Raw genomic sequence first — 19,592 nt, 5'->3', positions numbered from 1 at the left:
ATCGCTAATCGCCACCATTACTAGTAAAAAACAAAAAAATAATAAAAAATTATGAATAAAAATGCTATAAAACTATCCCTATTTTGTAAACGCTATAACTTTTGCGCAAACCAATCAATCGCTTATTGCAAATTTTTTTACAAAAAATATGTAGAATAATACGTATCGGCCTAAACTGAGGGAAAAAAATGTTTTTTTATATATTTTTGGGGAATATTTATTATAACAAAAAGTAAAAAATAATGAGTTTCTTTCAAAATTGTCGCTCTATTTTTGTTTATAGCGCAAAAAATAAAAACCGCAGGGGTGATCAAATACCACCAAAAGAAAGCTCTATTTGTGGGAAAAAAAGGACGTCAATTTTGTTTGGGAGCCACGTCGCACGACTGCGCAATTGTCAGTTAAAGGGCCGCAGTGCCGAATCGCAAAAAGTGGTCTGGTCTTTGACCAGCAAAATGGTCCAGTCTGAAAGTGGTTAAAGTGATACTGAAGTCTCATTTTATTTTTTAATGAAAAATAACAAACATGTTATAATTACCTGCTCTGTGCAGTGAATTAGCACAGAGCAGCACCGATCCTCTTTTTCTCGGATCCTTCGCCAGCACTCCTGGCCCCGCCCTTCTGCCAAATACCTCCACAGCAAGCAGCTTGCTATTAGGGCACCCAAGCCGATCTGCTGCTCGGTGTATCCATTCAGACATGGAGCCACAGTTCGGCCCCGCCCCCCACTGGCTCACTGACTTTCATTAACAGCAGCGGGAGCCAATGGCACCCCACTGCTGTCTCAGCCAATAAAGAGGGAGAGACTCTTGTGAAACATTGTTGGATCGAGATGGGCTCAGGTAAGTATTAGGGGGGCTGCTGCACACAAAAGTTTTTTTTTATCTTAATGCATAATGATAAAAAAAATAAAAAAAATCCTGCCTTTAGAACCACTTTAAGTGATCGGTTTACATAAACAGTTATGAATAGAGCTAAAGCAAAACCTCAACATTACCAGAAACACCCATCAGCTACAAAACACAGCTAGAGTACCAACCCCAACTATAATACTATGGTAATTATATGTTCATTTTGATGTTCACAGAAAAAGTACTTTCCAGAATACATTGTCACAGAAAAACTAATTGTCAGTAATACACGGACACCAAACATTTCTTTCACGGAAAGCAAAATCTGGTGCCAACATACAAAGCACTAAATTTCAAATTTGAATTAAACAATCAAGGAAATCTCTCCATGTCCCCTCACATTTTATCATTCAGTTAAACAAAAAAAAAAAAAAACACACTTGTTTTCTGTCTTTGCTGCAACAGAAAATGGCAGAAAATGTATGCTTCAAAAGCCAAACCAGAATATTAAATTCTAATTAAAGCAGTTCTAATCTAACTTAGGGATAATTCACACCAGCCACTGAGTTACAACACAGGGGCTTGTGTGTGGGGCTGTACAGTAGGATCACTGCAATGTTGATGTGCCGATCGCAGTGTATCGCATTGTTCACTTTATTTTATTTTTAACCAACTTTTTTGAAATGTCAAACAGTAACAATTCATGAAGTGTGAGCCGGTGGTCTGCTTTGCATAATGCTGTAGTGAAAAAAGTACTGCCTGCCGTACCTCTTTTTTCACCATAAACGGGTGGTGTGAACTGGGCACACAGGAGACAAGGCATTTTCCCTTAAAGCAGAAGTAAACCCCATCCATTTACCAGTTTCAAAAACTGTAACACTCCCATTGGTTGTGCTCTCAACCAAACTGAGAAACCATCCAATGGCTGGTGTCATAACTGATCACATGTGCAGCATCATGGCAGTTGTAGAGGCAAAGATGGCAGCTTCCTTGGCTGAAAACGATATGAGGGTTTACTTACACTTTAAACAAACCCTAAAGCTGCCTTTCTTAACCAGGGTTCCCTCTGAGGTTGCTGTGGCAATGTGCTATGGTGGACTGATCTCCACTGACCACTAATGTTAGGGGACAACAGTTTTCACTGCATTACTTTATCATTTGTTTCATTCCAAGATTGTTTCTGAAAATAACGTTGTCATATATAGCAGGAGGCAGGGGCGGACTGACAACTCATGGGGCTCCTGGGCAATAGATTATGGGGCCCCCAAGCAAATAGAGAATATGGGGCCAAACAGTATACAAAAACACACACACAGTATACACATACATGTACACACAGTATGCACAGACATGTTTCTATTCACTGAGAAGGTACTGAAGTGGTGGGGCAGCTATAGTCTTGGGATTTTTAGATGAAAAGGATATCAGTAAGGGACATTTCAGAGACAGATGTTAAAAAAAAAAAAAGAAAAACACAGATTTTTACATACTGTCCCTGGTTTTACTGAGGCTGGCAACCCTGATGGGGCCCCCGGCAGTGCCCGAGTGGCTGAATGGTCAGTCCTCCCCTGGCAGGAGGTGTTAAAAACGTATCTGCTCTGGGTGTAAAATGCTCTAGATACACAACATTCTTTATTCTCTTAAATACTACAACTTAAAGAGGTCCTTCAGCCTCAGCCCCCACCCCCCCCCCTTTTTTTTTTCTATACCCAGCTTACCGGGAGGCGATCTCTGCACAATTTGGATTCTCACCCAGCCACCGGATCCAGCGTTGTCCTATTGACATCATTCTCTTAACAGACATCGCTCTGCTACGTGCCGTCATCTTACTTGCACTTTTAGTCTACTTACATTTTACTTTTAGTAATTTAGAGTCCCGTCGGCCCTTCCAGGTTCAGTTGGCAGGGCATTGATACGCTGCTAGGTCCCCCCTCCCCCCCCCCAGCTGAAAGACTAAAGGCCTCCTGGGATATGTGATGAGCATATCCCAGGTGGCCCAGCAAGCAATATACACAGGGTGGCACAATTTGTTTAAAAAAAAAAAGTAAAAAAACAAACACTGCCCTATTGCTATAGAGGAGGGAAGTCAACACAGAGATTCAAGATCCATGTGAATATGCTGTGAGCTGTGGCTATAATCATTTGTAGTAGGGTTACCTGAGATCTAGGCTGAACTAGATGATAGTTTGCTAAAGCACGGTGTAGCAAATGATTTTCTTTCATTAAATGCTTTTTTTTTTAAACTTCAGTGCTGATGAAATCTCTCCCAGTCTTTTTCGGTCATTCAATGGCCAAAAAATTGAGAATGACACAAATATTAATTTTCACAAAGTCTGCTGCTTCAGTGTTTTTAGATCTTTTGTCAGATGTTACTATGGTATACTGAAGTATAATTACAAGCATTTATAATTATAAAGGCTTTTGATAATTACATGAAGTTTATGCAGCGAGTCAATATTTCTGGTGTTGACCGTTCTTTTTCAAGACCTTTGGCAATTCACCCTGGCATGGTGTCAGTCAACTTCTGGGCCACATCCTAAATTATGGCTCCCCATTCTTGTCAGACTTTGTGGGGTCTTTTTTGTTCACCCACCTCTTGAGGATTGACCTGAAGTTCTCAATGGGATTAAGGTCTGGGGAGTTTCCTGGCCATGGACCCAATATTTCAATGCTTTTTTCCCCAAACCATTTAGCCATCACTTTTTCCTTATGGCAAGGTGCTCCATCATGCTGGAAAAGGCATTGATTCTCACCAAACTGCTCTTGAATGGTTGGGAGAAGTTGCTCTCAGGGGATGTTTTTGTATCATTCTTTATTCATGGCTGTGAGCCCACTCCCATGGCTGAGAAGCAACCCCATACATGAATGGTCTCCTGTGTCATGCTTTTTTGTTGGCATGACACAGGACTGATGGTAGAGCTCACTTTTTCTTCTCCAGACAATGTTTTTGCCGGATGCCCCAAACAATCGGAAAAGGGATTTATCAGAGAAAATGACTTTACCCCAATCCTCAGCAGTCCAATTCCTGTACCTTTTGCAGAATATCCGTCTGTCCTTGATGTTTTTCCTGGAGAGAAGTGGCTTCTTTGCTGCCCGTCTTGACACCAGACCATCCGCCAAAAGTCTTCTCCTCACTGTGCGTGCCGATGTACTCACACCGCCTGCTTTCATTCCTGAGAAAGCTCTGCACTGGTGGTGCCCCATTCCCACAGCAGAATCAACTGTGGGAGACGGTCCTGTTGCTTGCTGGACTTTCTTGGGCACCCTGAAGCCTTCTTCACAATAATTGAAGTTCTTTCCTTGAACTTCTTGATGATCCGATTAACAGTTGATTTAGGTGAAATCTTAGTAGCAGCAATATCCTTGCCTGTGAATCCCTTTTTGTGCAAAGCAATGATGACTTCACGTTTCCTTGCAGGTAACCATGGTTAACAGATGAAGAAGAATGATTTCAAGCACCACTCTCCCTTTAAATCTTCCAGTCTGTTATTCTAGCTCAATCAGCATTACAGAGTGATTTCCAGCCTTGTCCTCCTCAACACTGACACCTGTCTTAACGAGAGAATCACTGACATGTCAGCTAGTCCTTTTGTGGTAGGGCTGAAATACAGTGTTTTTTTTTTTGGGGGGGGGGGGGGGATAATTTGATTTTTATGGCAAAGAGAGACTTGGCAATTAATCTGATCACTCTTCATACAATTCTGGAGGATATGCAAATTGCCATCATAAAAACTGAAGCAGCAGATTTTTCTGAAAAGAATATTTGTTTCATTCTCAAAACATTTTGGCCAGGACTGTACATGAACGAGCTCCGGCTCATCACGGCTGGGGTCTGGTTGATAGTGAGGACTATGAAAAACCCCTTTGCAATGGGGTTGATTTCCTAAAGGAGAACAGACTGTAGCAATGTGATTGTTCACTGAGCTTGGTAAAAAAAGAAAAAGAAAAAGGTCCCCAGTAGTGTCCATAAAATCAGACAAAGGTCTCAGTGCCTATCAATCACCAAAATCATTTCCTGCTATAGTGGTTCCACTAGTCAGGTAGCCGAGACAGCTGGAATAATAACAAGAGGCTACAGATAGTGCTGGAGCCTTGTGGAGAGCAGCCAATAGTGCAGGAGGAAGAAAAGAAAAGTTCTTAGCTAACAAACACTAAAACCATTCCTTGGCAATGCTACTGTTGCACTACTTCTTTATATGCCGATTCACACACCCTTTTCCAAAACATTACCCATCAACTATTTGTTTATAAACGGCCACATAAAAATACAGTTCAAGGCTTTATTCACACGGACAATGACTTACATGCATTTATCGAACATTTCTAAATGCATATAATGATTTTAAATGGTCAAAATCAATCTGCGCATGTATGTTAAGGTGCATTCCATTCACCTGCATTTAGAAAACACAGACATCTGTGTGTCCAGGGGGCAGATTATATGCTGTGAACACATCAATACACATGTGAATGTATATGCATTTAGGCCTCATTCACATGGGCACTGAGGCCCGTACACCATGAATAGGCCATTTGTTTATGTGGTTGGAGCTGGTAGGTCTAAGCACACCCTCCTACATGCACGCCTGAGCTAAGGGCAGATGGATTCCAGAAAGAAAATGCTACACAAATCATGGCTAGAAATGCAAGGGGGGCATTTTTCAAAGTGATTTCTCAGCAAAATAAAGCATGGAGACATGGATGGATGAGTTTGCACTGAATATTAAAAATGTATTAAAGTGTAAGCTTACCTTTATCCTGCTCTGCCAGGGACCAGAATGCTGCTTTACCGGTCCGGGAAATTGAGATTCCTGCGGCTTAATTTTCCATACCTCTCAGCGTGTACAGACAAGAGGCATCCCTACGTGGTCAGTACTGTCACATGGACAACGCTGACCAATCAGAATCTGTCTAGCCCATCCTGTTAGCATTGCAAGGAGAGAAGAGATGAGAGAAAGCCAGGAGGATTTCAAATCCCCAGGCCAGTGAAGCGACATTCTGGTCCCTGACAGAGCAGGATCGCGGGACTACAGTACAGTGGGAGAGGGGGGAGGGGGTACAGTGTAAAGTCACCTTGCAGGTTTTCTGTAGAGGTGAACTTACACTTTAAATAGTATTTTTGGTTTGTGGTGCTCAGATGCAGAGTAGTTCTGCTATAATGCCCACGTAAATTAGGCCTTAAAAAGAGAAGAACATGATCTGGGATGTTTAAAGCGGAACTTCACATAAAAGGGGAAGTTCGGCTCTTCCTCCCCCCCATTTACATTTGCCACTTTTTTGGGGGGGGGGGGGGGGGGGGGGGGGTGGGAGCAAGGACCTGATTTTGACAGGTACCCGCTTCCCCACATCCGGTCGGATCACAGACCACAGAAGACTGTGGGACCAATCACAACGCACAAGTTCAGTTGGAAGCCGGTTGTGAAGCTGCAAGGCTTCTCTGCCAGTTTCCCTTAGTCAAGATGCCGGCGCCTGGACCCAAAGCCAATTGAAGAATCAGGTTGGGTGAGGACAGCTCTGGATCCAGGGCAGGGGCGTGCCCTTATATGAAAAGTCAGCAGCTACTGTATTTTTTGGGGGGAGACTGGAGCTCCTCTAAGTTTTTTTTATAATTCTTAACCACTTCCCACCCGGCCAATGCACATATACGGCCAGGCGGGAGCCATCTACTTCTGAGGAACGTCCTTCAGAAGGAGCGGGATCGCGTGCGCGCGTGTCCGCGCAGGGGCGCGATCCCGATGTGCTCGTGTCACCCTAACACGGCGCATCTCAGATCGGCAGGGCTCTGTGATTGGCCCTCCTGATCACATGATGGCCGTGTCCAATCACGGCCGTCATGTGATGTAAACAAACAGCCGGTTGCTAGGCAATCGGCTCCTCCTCTCCTCACACAGAAGTCATCGCTGAGAGGAGAGCAGATCGCTGCAGCCGGCTGATAATCAGTGAGTATGAGCCTTTTTTACAGCTTTTTACTCACTGATCACCAGTCTAGTGTAGACACACAACACACCACACAGTATAAACACAATGTCCCCAAATAATAAAAACACATGTCCCTAATAATAAAAACATGTCCCCCACATATGTCCCACTAAAATCACATGTCCCAATGATTATCTGCACACATATATACGTGATCACCTGCACACATATGTACATGATCATTTGCGTACATATGTCCGTGATCACACAAACCAATTATTATACACTTAACTGAATTTTTTACCAAAAACATGTAGCAGAATACATTTTGGCTTCAATTTATGACAAAATTAGATTTTCTTTTAAAATAGAAAAAAGAAAATATTGTTTTTTCAAATTTCCGCTTTTTTTGCGCTTATATCGCAAAAAAATTAAAAAACTGAGTTGTGAATAAATACCACCAAAATAAAGCTCTATTTGTGCGAACAAAATGATAAAAATTTCATTTGGGTACAGTGTAGCATGACCGCACAATTGTCACTGAAAGCGCTAGAGCGATGAAAGCTGAAAATTGGGCTGGGAAGGAAGGGGGTGAAAGTGCCCTGTATTGAAGTGGTTAAATCAACTTTTTTCTGCATTTTAAATAAAGCAAACCTTGAAGTCCCGTGTGAATGAGCGAGACGGAATACACTGTATTTAAAACAGATGCATAAATTACAGGAAAATCCAATTATAACTAAAAGCTTGCTTTCGTAATTCAACAGAGAACACAGGCTTTCACTGCAAATGTAATTTTTCAGATGCACTGCCTTCTAGAAATTGAAAATGCTGACATCATAATGATTTATCCCATATTTGCTCAAATCTGCATATTTTACACATCAGAACAAAAGACATATCCTCACAGCGATTTTAATAGCTACAGATATGAATTCCCTGCCTGATCAAACCAGGAAAATCAGATAACGCAGAGCAGGTTACATACAACACCTTTTCATGGAGTACACACTTTACACACAGCTAACAAATATTTTATAGGTTCAGTGAACTAGGAGCAAACACTGGCAGGCTGAACTTTCCACTGGCTTCTTGCCTCTCCCAGGAATGACAGTAGTAACATCTCTCCAATAGAGATTATCGTTATACAGGATTTCTATTGCACCTACAGTTTGTGCAGCAGACAGTACAGTTACAATACAATTCAATATAGGCGGAATCAGAGGGCACTGATTGTTAGAGCTTACAATCGATCTTCATTCTAAAGTTGCCATCAAGGAGTCCTATATCACTTCTGCTACACTCAGTCTAATGGAAGGGGGGGGGAATGAAGGTGGCATTCATCTGCCACATCCATCACAATGAGGTCTCGTGCTCCGCTTGAGGAGTCCCAAGAAATTAGAAGAAGCTGCTGGAGAAGGCCTTATCTGCACTGCACCTGAGCTATGCCTCCAAAGACACTTCCTACAATTCACTTTAGACAAGAGCCGCAACATGTCAGCATGTATCTGACAACTTCCATTAGTCTTTATAAAGAAGCAGTCCTATAGACTTCAGCCTCACACTTGCAGTGTCAAACCTGCGTTTATAGGACTTCCAAATGCATATAAAGCAGATAATGCTTTTTCAATGGTGACAATTATACTCCGTATTTATGTACGGCTAGTTAACAGAGTTTGGAGAAAACTGAATTCTATCAGGGGAATTCATAAAGAGAGTCTAAGAAACGCTTTTGAATTCCAGCGTGCCTCCAGAAACGTTGGCATAGGCAAGTTTCATGGGGTACACCCTGAATGAGGAGGCGCACTGAGGCTGGAGTGTCCATACAGTACAGTGTCTCCCTCAGTACAATTGTACTTCCTCCCTGCTGCTGCACCTGACAGACAGCACTGCGGTGGGGAGATTTGTACTGGGGTGGGGGAGGGGGTGCAGAGCCTGATGGGGATTCACAGACACCGGAGCCCCGTCAAGTCCACTCCCCTTGTGACTGATGATAAGCAGTGGGGGGATCGTTACTTAGAAGACAGCCTGCTATTGGCTATAGAATCCCAACACTGCCTTCTGTCAATGAGGAACTAGTGTCTTCACTTCCCCATCAGGCTAGCGTCTTTAAAGTGTAAGTTCACCTTTACAGAAAAATCTGTGAGATGAACTTACACAAGACCCCCTCAGATCTCCCGTTCTGAGCCCCGGTATAACCACCTCGATGCTTACAATTACCCTCAGTTTTCTCTCTTCCCTGCTGAGAGGATAGGCTACACAGGTTCTGATTGGTCGGTGCAAACCATGTGACGGCACGGACCAATTTGAATTAGGGTTGCCGTTACCGAGTATTTGCACGAGTATCGGTACTCGCATAAACGCACTGATACTTTCAGGCTCGGCTCTTTGAGCTGTCAGCGGGTCTCCCCTGTGTGAAAGAAGTCCGATAATTGGAGCTGTCAAAAAAAAAAAGGGGAACCGGCAAAGTTTATTACCAACATTGCTCAGCCACCAAACATTAAAATAAAAAGAAACATTGTTTCTTTTTGTATATTTCTGTTTCTTCATCTTCAAATCAAAAGGGATGAACAAATGTTCCTCTTTTTAACCCCTTATTAACCCTTAATTTACTCTAATCAGCCTTAACTCCCTATTCTCCACCACTTTATTATTTTCCTGCTTTTTTCTTTTGTTTACATCTATTTTAGAAACGATAAACAGTTAAAACTTTTTTTTTTGTTTACTTTGTTAGTGAATATTTTTACACATATATATTAACATATATTTACACATTTCACATTGAAAAAGCGCTAAATTAAAAAAAAAAATCAATTCACTTAATTCGTAAATAACTTTTCAATGCTTTGCACCATTGCTGACAGCGTAAGTGAAAACAAAACAGTTGCGGTAGGTATCGGTAATTGGTATCGGTGAGGACTAAATAAAATATACTCATTGTAAAAAAAAAAAATGGTATCGGTGCATCCCTAATTAGAATGCTCCTAAACATACCTCCTGAAGGGGTACATTAAGGAGATTACGCTTCGGGGATTTCTAAGCCCTAGGGCCACAAGGCGGCTCAGAGCGGGAGGACGCCGCGTTCCAGGTCGGTGGGACGGGGGGGAGGCTGAGGAGGGGGTTCTGTGTAACTTCACCTTACAAATTTTTCTGTAAAAGTGAACTTACCCTTTAACAACCAGCTACAGGGAGACGGTAACGGTCGCAAACATTCTGCTCTGGTACACTGCGTACAGAGAAAGGCACTCTGCCTGTGTTTATAAACCAACTTACAGCAGGCCCTAATTACCTCCCGTTTCCTTATCTACAAAGTGAAGATAATTATTTAATTTGGTGCTATAACACCACCACTTTGTAAATGTAGAGCTATTAAGAATCACATGAATCTGCCACAAGTCAGTAAACTACAGTCCATAACTAACTATATCAGGGTTATATGTTAGGAAAAAAAAAATGGGAGTTGCCATTACCGACTTGCTTTAAAGAATAAGTTCACCTTCAGGAAAATGTTACATGTTCCACCCATTTTTGAGGAGGAATGAATAAGATATTCCAGCTCCTGCAGCCACTCAGCGATCCGCTGTTTCTGTGCGACAGCAGTACGGGGAGAAGTTCCCTCTACCAGTGGTCACTTTTTAAAAAGAGCGCGGCTCTGCCCACATCATTCACTCACAGAGTTCTGAACTACAAGTACCAACATCCTTTGCGGCTGTCGGCTTGTAGATCTCAATAAACTACCATGGCGCTGTTGAACGCTGTGGTAGGTCAGTGATTCTTCCTGTTATTGTGAAACTACCTACTCGTACGAGGTACAATATAGGGGGCAGACAGCTTACACACAGTCTGCAGGAGACCTGCGTGGCATCAATGATCTGCTGATAAAAATAATAAATGCAAATTTTTTTGCCAGAAAAAAAAATGTGCATTACTTTTTTTTTTTAAAGGTGAACTTATCCTTTAAAAGAGTCTTCGTCAATATGACACCCTGGCCCTGGCTTCACTAATCAGAAAATGAATTGATGATGAACAAGCTTCCAATAAGTCAAAATATAAAATCCTTTTCACATGGGAGTCATCTGTTAAGTCACATTTTTACCAAGAAAATAATGGATTCAGTTTACATCCATCGTCATCCTTGTTTGCATCTCTTATTTAATTGTTGCAGAGATGACAATTGCATAAACAAATGTTTCTTGCTCAAAACCGGACATAAACAGAACAGACGTACACAAACGTCCTGTTTACCTCCATTCCTTTTCAATGGAACTGGACGTCGGATGTTCCGTACAGAAAACCTGGACAGATGTGAATGTGAACAGATGATCTATCAATAGATGGATGAAAAACAGAGACAGACAGACCGCCCGTGTAAAAAAATAAATAAAAAAATGGGCCTCTAACCCAATATTACAATTAACATTCATGAAATCACAGCCATTACATTTGCTTTCAAAGGTAAATTGCTTTTTCAGCTAAACGTTAAGTAGATTTACTAATGATGCAAGTACAGCTTCCTGTAAATACTGGCACATCTACTCCAACATCACACCAAATGTAAATATTGGCTTGCGAGTATATAATTGTAATTCTATTATTCAATATGTAGAATGGTTTGCCTTCTAACTTTATGAAATATAGAATGATATATCATAAAACAGTTTTTTTTATTTTACAATATACAGTAGAGCTGCATGATTTTGGATAAAATGAGAATCACAATTTTTTTTTTCTTAGACTAAAGATCACGATTCTCGGTGTGACATCCTTTACATTATACAATAAAAATGGGCTAACTAAACTTTTTTTTGTTTGTTTTTAATTAATTGAAGAGCATTTCTTCACAAAAAATTGTATTTGAAGGACCATTGCACAAATACAGTGTAACATAAAATATTGCAATGACCGCCATTTTATTCTCCAGGGTCTCTGCTAAAAAATATATACAGAATGTTTGGGGGTTCCAACAAATTTTCTAGCAAAAATACTGATCTTAACTTGTAAGCAACAAGCGTCAGAAAAAGGCTTAGTCTTTAAGTGGTTAAACTGCCCTCATCTACTGAGAAAAGTTCATACCTTTGATCTAAAAGAACCAAATGATACAATGTTTCTTTTTATCTGAGCAATGTTGTCACGAACTTTGAAAGCTGCTCTTCTTTTTTTTTTTTTTTGACAGCTGTGAGCAGAAAACTGCTCTTCACTTGTTACATGAATCATGGAAATGTCAGATTAAGATTGTGAGGGGGGCTGAATCGAGATTGCGGATTTTTTTTAATGATCATGCAGCTCTAATATAAAGTATAAAATATATTAAAAATACAGTTTTATTAAATTCATTTAATTTCTACTACATTAACAATGTATTATGAACACAACTTATAAATATATTTGACTATATAATATTATATATATATATATATATTGAAAGTTAAAATGTATTCTTCTATTTTTTAAAGAGTAGCAAAGGGTTAAAACCCTTCCGGTAATTTTTTTTTCGGGGGGGGGGGGGGGGCGACTGTATCCCAACATAAGGGCCAGTTTACACCTGAACTGCACAGGTATGTGATCCATGTTCCTGTGCTATTCAACACGGTGCGATTTTCAACCCATCCATTTTAATGGGCTGAAATCACACTGGATCGCACCACACCAAATCACATGGTACTATGGTACCATGCAACCTGGTGCAGGCAAATAGATTGTGTTTTCAGTGTTTGCAGTGTTGTTAAGAATATATTGACACTGCAGCAGACTGCACAGGCAGTCCGTTTTGAACACAGTGCATAAAACCTGCTTGGAATGCGCCTTTCCAGGACCGCATTCTGGTGTGAACCGGCCCTCAGGTCAATGTGCTCTTAAAAACAGTTGTCACCAGTTACCAAGTGTAACTATTGAAGATTGCTATTCCTGGTCTAATGACAACTCCAAGTGTAGGATTTTCTATCTCTTAGTATTGGTTATAATCGGCAAAGAGAAAAAAAAATGCTGAGGAAAAATAAAAAATGGTTGATTCTCAAACTAAAATAGCTGCTATTTAGAGCATCATACCAAGTATTTATATTTATGTGTACACACAAATATAATACAGGTGTGTTTTAGGGAAAAAAAAAATAGTGCTGGCACTTTTATATATATTTATAAAATATTTTCTATAAAAAGCAATGTAGGTGTCAAAATATTTTAGAAATAAAAATATTTTTTAGACAACCCTTGAATGCTTCTAGTAATATTTTAAGTCCAAATAATCATGCAAATATTTCAAGACCGTGCCCTAAAAAAGTTAATGGTATTACTGTTACTGTTGATTACAGACAGAAATTGTATCTATAGCATTCTACTGAGCATGTATATTTATGTGCACAGAAGAACATATTGAAAAATGTATTTAAAAAAAAAAAAAAAAGTGATGCTACTTCCACATAAACAATACATAAACTAGCACCAGTTAAAAAAAAAAAATGACTATATATAATAAAAATTATTTAAAAAAATAGGGATGGTATTTCTGTTGTAGATTATCATCCTACGGAGCATGCAAAAATAATGTTTAAAAAAAAGTATTGAAAAATTGTTTCTATATAATTAGAAAACAATGCCGGTACCTTTATATAAAATTTAAAAATAGTGTCAGCACTTTTCCATATAAAATAGAGCTAGAGACAAATTCTATCACTAGGCACAGTGCTGTAAAGAGGAATGAGATGACGCAGAGATAAGAAAACACATGGAACTACGTCATCACTGTTGTAGATTTTCACCATACCGAGCATGTATATTTATGTGGCCAAAGTAATAAAAAAAAACAGTACTAATATTTGTCTATATAAATTATAAAATAATGCCTGTATTGTTCTATAAATGTAAAAAAAAGCCTTTTTATAAATGTCAAAGGAAAAACAAATGGCATTGGGCAATCACTGCTATAGAGTCTCAACCTAATGAGCATGTAGCATGTGCTCATACAAAAAATACATAATTTTTAAAAAATAGTATATATATATATATATATATATATATATATATATATATATATATATATATATACCAAAATAGACAGCAGCACTCACGTGTCTTAAAAGGTGAAAGCATAACGCAGAATGAAAGTTTTATTTTGATGTTTCCTGAAGAAGACGAGCTTGTGCCTTGTCGAAACATTGAAATAAAACTTTCAGTCTTTGCTGTGCACCTGGGCCCATTTTCTTTATCTCTGATTGGTGTGCAGTGGCAACCATTGGATTATATATATATATACACATATAAAAACAATGGCACTTTTATATCAAATTATAAAATAGTGCCAGCACCTTCCTATAAATGGCCAAGTGGATATTAAATAATTATGGAAAAAAAAAAAAGATTTAGACAATCTTTTAATCTAGTGTGTGTGTGTGTGTGTAAAAATAATAGAAAAAAAATATTGGTACCGTTTTATATATAACAATGCAGGTATTTTTATATAAAAATAATGCCAATAATTTTCTATAGCTGCCAATGTGGATTTTTAAAAGGTATCAGCAATAAAAAATATTTCAGACAATCTTGTAACTATCCCCGTGATATCAAAGTCAATATAATCATGCAAATATTGCATAATGGTGCCCTACAAATATAACAAAGATTCCACCACTATTCACAGCGCTGATAAGAGAAACAGGATGACGCCGAGATAAGAAAACAATATTGTAATGCTGTAGTTGATTCTCATGCTACCGAGTGTATATATCTATGTGCACACGCAAAAATATATTAATTTTAAAAAAAGTTTTAAAAAATAGTACCGGTACTTATACACTGTGCATGCATATATATATATATATATATATATATATATATATATATATATATATATATTTATATAGTCTGTACATTTATATAAAATTTAAAAATAGTGCCTGCGCCTTTCTATAAATGGCAATGTGAATATTAAATTATTACTAAATAAATTATTTTTAGACAATCTTTTAATACTGTTGTAGATTCTCCTTCTACCAAGCATATACGCACGCATGCAAAAATATGTAATTTTTTTTTTTTTACTTATTCAAAAAATAGTTTTGGTAAATATATATAAAAAAAACAGTGCCAATACTTTTATATAAAAATAATGCCAACACCTTTCTATAACTGCCAATGTGGATATTAAAAGATTTTGGTAATAAAAAATATTTTCAGACAATCTTGTAACTATCCCAGTGATGTGAATATAATCATGCAAATATTGCATAATGGTTCTCTCGAAATATAACAAAAATCCCACCACTATTCACAGCGCTTATACACGGTGTTCGTGTATATGTATATGTGTATATATATATATATATATATATTTATTTATTTTATTTATTATATATGCAGGTACTTTTATAGAAAATTAAAAAAATAGTGCCTGCACCTTTCTATAAATGGATATGTGGATAATAAATGATTATGAAATAAAATTATTTTTAGACAATCTTTTAATACTGTTAGATTCTCGTTCTACCAAGTGCATACGTGCGCATGCAAAAATATGTAATTTTTTTTCTTATTTATAAATAGTTTTGGTACTTATATTTAAAAACAATGCAGATACTTTTATATAGAAATAGTGCCAATAACTTTCTATAACTGCCAATGTGGATATTAAAAGATTTCGGTAATAAAAATATTTTCAGACAATCTTGTAACTATCCCAGTGATGTGACTATAATCATGCAAATATTGCATAATGGTTCTCTAGAAATATAACAAAAATTGCACCACTATTCACAGCGCTTACACTGTGTTCGTGCGTGTGTATATATATATATATATATATATATATATATATATATATATATATATATATATATATATATTTATTATATGCAGGTACTTTTATATAAAATTAAAAAATAGTGCCTGCACCTTTCTATAAATGGCAATGTGGATTTTAAATGATTACGAAATAAAATTATTTTTAGACAATCTTTTAATACTGTTAGATTCTCATTCTACGAAGTGCATATGTGCGCATGCAAAAATATGCAATATGTTTTTTTTTTTAACTGAGTTATAAATAGTTCTGGTACATATATTTAAAAACAATGCCGATACTTTTATATAAAAATAGTGCCAATAACTTTCTATAACTGCCAATGTGGATATTAAAAGATATTGGTAATAAAAATATTTTCAGACAATCTTGTAACTATCCCAGCGACATTAAAGTCCATATAATCATGAAAATATTTGCATAATGTAAAAATTAAAACAAAATTTGCACCACCAATCACAGCGCTGATAAGAGAAACGGGATGACGCCGAGATAAGAAAACAAATGGAGTTACACCATCACTGTTGTAGATTCTCATTCTACTGAGCATGTATATTTTTAAAAATATGTATATTTATAGGTTTACGTGTATGTACATGGGCTCATATAAAAACAATATAATACAAAAAAAAAAAAAGAATTTAAAACGGTTCCAGTATTTTTCTATAGAATTATAAAATAGTGCCGGTACTTTGATATAACTAGTGCTGGTATATTTCGTTATCATAATAAAACAACGCCAGCACCTCCCTATATACGGCAATGTGGATATTTAAAAATGTATGTCGTAAAAAAAAATATATATATATTTCCAGGCAATGCCAGCGATTGTCCAGCCCATATCATGCAAATATTGCGATATTCTGCTGTAGAAAAGCAGAATGCGATCACCAGGCACAGCGACTAGGCCCCAGCAATACACAGAATGCAATGGTCAGTGTATACGATGTATATATAAGATATATACATCCAGTTGGTGATCAGACAGATGAGAAGACAGTGGGATCACAATGGCCCAGGATGAGGCCCTCTCTCCCCCCTCCCCCACCCCCATATAAATACATGATGAGCACAGAATGAGCATCAATTCATCAGAAATCAGAAGAATGAGAAGAGAAGGTAATATTACTCGACCTTTCGTCCCCTGCATGCTGACACTCTGTCATGTGGGTGTCTAGTAGGGCAGAGTTGGGGGGTCTGGAGAACAGGCTCTCAAAGGCCATGTCTGCACTACACACACTCTCTCAGTTTCTCTATTATTAGACTGTTTTAGCTTATTCTCTTTTTTTTTTTTTTTTTACACCGAAACCAGGAGGGAACCGTGTACAGCAGACATCCTAGCTGCGCGGCCGGAGCCGAGAGAGCAGCGTCTAACGCCACCGAGTAAACGAGTGAATACGGTGACCCGGAAGCAGTATGGGAGAAGCGTAGCAACTACTTCCGGGCGAGGCACAGGTGAGCGATGGGCCAATAGCGGCGCGGCTTTTCTGATAAGCGCGGGGTGGAGAAAAGACGCGCCGTGAGTGGTTGCTAGGAGAGCCGCGTGACTCCGAAAGGAACCAGTCCCTCCCTCTGTACCGGATCTAATTTTAGAGGCTCGTGGGGAGGATGTGACGAGAGCGATGATTGGCTGGGTTCTTTAGCTATGCCGCGCCTCGCCGTAGAGAGCTCTGGGAGTTGTAGTTTTTTTTATTTCCATTTCGGTGCTGAGGAAAATAGAATAAGGGCGCGAAGTGCGTCTGTATTGGGCAAAATGCATTCCCCACAAGGATGACACTTCTAGGGAACCTGCACTTTGTTTATATTAAAGCAGAGCTCTAAGAAAAGTAACAAATATAAAAGTAAAACTCCCAGAAAAAATAACAAAGTGATAATACATGGCCCATTAACCACTTCAGCTCCACAGACATTTTTGTTTACACGTTAAAAATAAAACATATATATATCTATATTTTCTCGGACAAAATTACATTAAGTAAGGCCCCTTTCCCACTGAGGCGGGTTTCAGGCACTACAGCGCTAAAAATAGCGCCTGAAAAATACCGGCCCCTTTCACTCCAGTGTGGGCCGGAGGGCTTTCACATTGGAATGATGCGCTTGCAGGACGGTGAAAAAAGTCCTGCTAGCAGCATCTTTGGAGCGGCGAATACACCGCTCCTTCACCGCTCCAAAGATGAGATCAATGGGGCAGTGCGGCTATACCGCTGGCAAAGCGCCGCCGCAGAGGCACTTTGCGGGCGGTTTTAACCCTTTTTCGGCCATTAACGGGGGTTAAATTTGCCCCGCTAGTGGCTGCATACCGCCACTAAAATGAAATTAAAGTAGCGCTAAAATAGAGCCACTTTACCACCAATGCCACTCGCGGGAGTGGCGTTGGCAGTAAAGCGACTCTATTTTAGCGTGCTAAAGGCACATTCACGCCAAAAACTGCACATAACTGCGTGTTTTTGTCTGCATGTTTATATGAATGTGAGTTAGGGACGTTAGATTGTAAGCTCCTTGAGGGTAGAGACCGATGTGAATGTACAATGTATATGTAAAGCACTGCGTAAAATGAAGGCGCTATATAAGTACCTCAAATAATAATAATGTGTATATGCATTAGAAGCATGTTTAACATACACTTATGCCGCGTACACACGACCGGACTTTCCGGCAGACTAGGTCCGATGGTCTTCCCGACCAGTGGAGTTCTGACAGACTTTCTGAACAAACAGCCACACACAATCACACCAAAGTCTGACGGATTCAAACGCGATGACGTACGACCGGACTAGAATAAGGAAGTTCATAGCCAGTAGTCAATAGCTGCCCTAGCGTCGGTTTTTGTCCGTCGGATTAGCATACCCACTAAGAGATTTCTCAATAGGAACTTGTTCCTGCGGAGTTCTGGAGGAAAAATTTGAAACATGTTCTATTTCTAAAGCCCATCTGATTTCTAGACAGCAACCGTCCGATTAAGCCCACACACGATAGAATTGTCTGGCCGATTCGTTCCGTCAGACCTTTGCTGTCGAAAAGTCTGGTCGTGTGTACACGACATAAGTGAGTTTTGCATGCATTTAATGTTTAGCACTGCTTATGCAGTGCATCTATTATATGTTTTTGGGCTTTCTAGGCTTAAAGGGGCGCAGTGCGTTTGAAACACATTTGTAGCCCATTACCTGGATTCGCAGTACAGAAAAATGCAGCATGCTGTACTTTTTTTTTTTAACCACTTCATCCCCCAAAGATTTGGCTGATCAATGACCAGGCCATTGCGTCGCTTTAACTGACAATTGCGCGGTCATGCAACGCTGTACCCAAACAAAATTGACATCCTTTTTATCCCACAAATAGAGCTTTGTTTTGGTGGTATTTGATCATCTCTGCGGTTTTTATTTTTTGCTCTATAAACAAAAGAAGAGCGACAATTTTGAAAAAAAATACAATATTTTGTACTTTTTGCTGTAATAAATAGCCCCAATTTTTTTTTTTTTTTTAAAACAACATTGTTTCCTCAGTTTGAGCTGATTTGTATTCTTCTACATATTTTTGGTAATAAAAAATCGCAAAACGCGTATATTGATTGGTTTGCACAAAAGTTATAGTGTCCACAATATAGGGGATAGATATATGGCATTTTTATTATTATTTTGCTTTTACTGGTAATGGTGGCGATCTGCGATTTTTATTGAGACTGCAACATTATGGCGGATACATCGGACACGTTTGACACGATTGGCAATTATACAGCAATCAGTGCTATAGAACGCACTGATTACTGTGTAAATGTCCCTGGCAGGGAAGGGGTTAATACTAGGGGACGATCGAGGGGTTAACCATGTTCCCTGTGTGTGCGTTCTAACTGCGGGAGGTGGGACTGACTATAGGAGATGAGAGATCGTGGTTCCCAGCTTGTAGGAACTCACAATCTCTCTCTCATCTCCTCACAGATCTGGGACGTGTGTATTTACACACACACACACACACACACACACACATCCCTGTTCTTCCTCTCTTGCCCACAAAATCGCTTGTGGCCGGCAGTCATA

General features: G+C 39.0%; 1 protein-coding gene across 3 annotated transcripts in view; it reads right to left on the bottom strand.

Annotated features, from left to right (window-relative positions):
* Positions 1-16,987, bottom strand: part of ZC3H6 (zinc finger CCCH-type containing 6) — a 66,083-nt gene extending 49,096 nt beyond the window's left edge. For 2 of the 3 annotated variants that reach the window (XM_077467377.1, XM_077467376.1), the window contains exon 1: positions 16,693-16,987. In XM_077467377.1, coding sequence (XP_077323503.1) covers positions 16,693-16,781 — 89 coding nt within the window. In that variant the 5' untranslated portion in view covers positions 16,782-16,987. The remainder of the gene's footprint in view (positions 1-16,692) is intronic. The other variant, XM_077467375.1, reaches the window with a different exon arrangement.
* Between the last annotated feature and the right edge of the window lie 2,605 nt (positions 16,988-19,592).

Source organism: Lithobates pipiens, unplaced genomic scaffold (genome assembly GCF_037356315.1).
Source record: "Lithobates pipiens isolate NorthernLeopardFrog02 unplaced genomic scaffold, aLitPip1_a1.2 Scaffold_54, whole genome shotgun sequence".
Lineage (NCBI taxonomy): Eukaryota > Metazoa > Chordata > Amphibia > Anura > Ranidae > Lithobates > Lithobates pipiens.
Note: the sequence above shows the minus strand (reverse complement) of the source record. Positions and strands in the feature narration are given on the sequence as shown.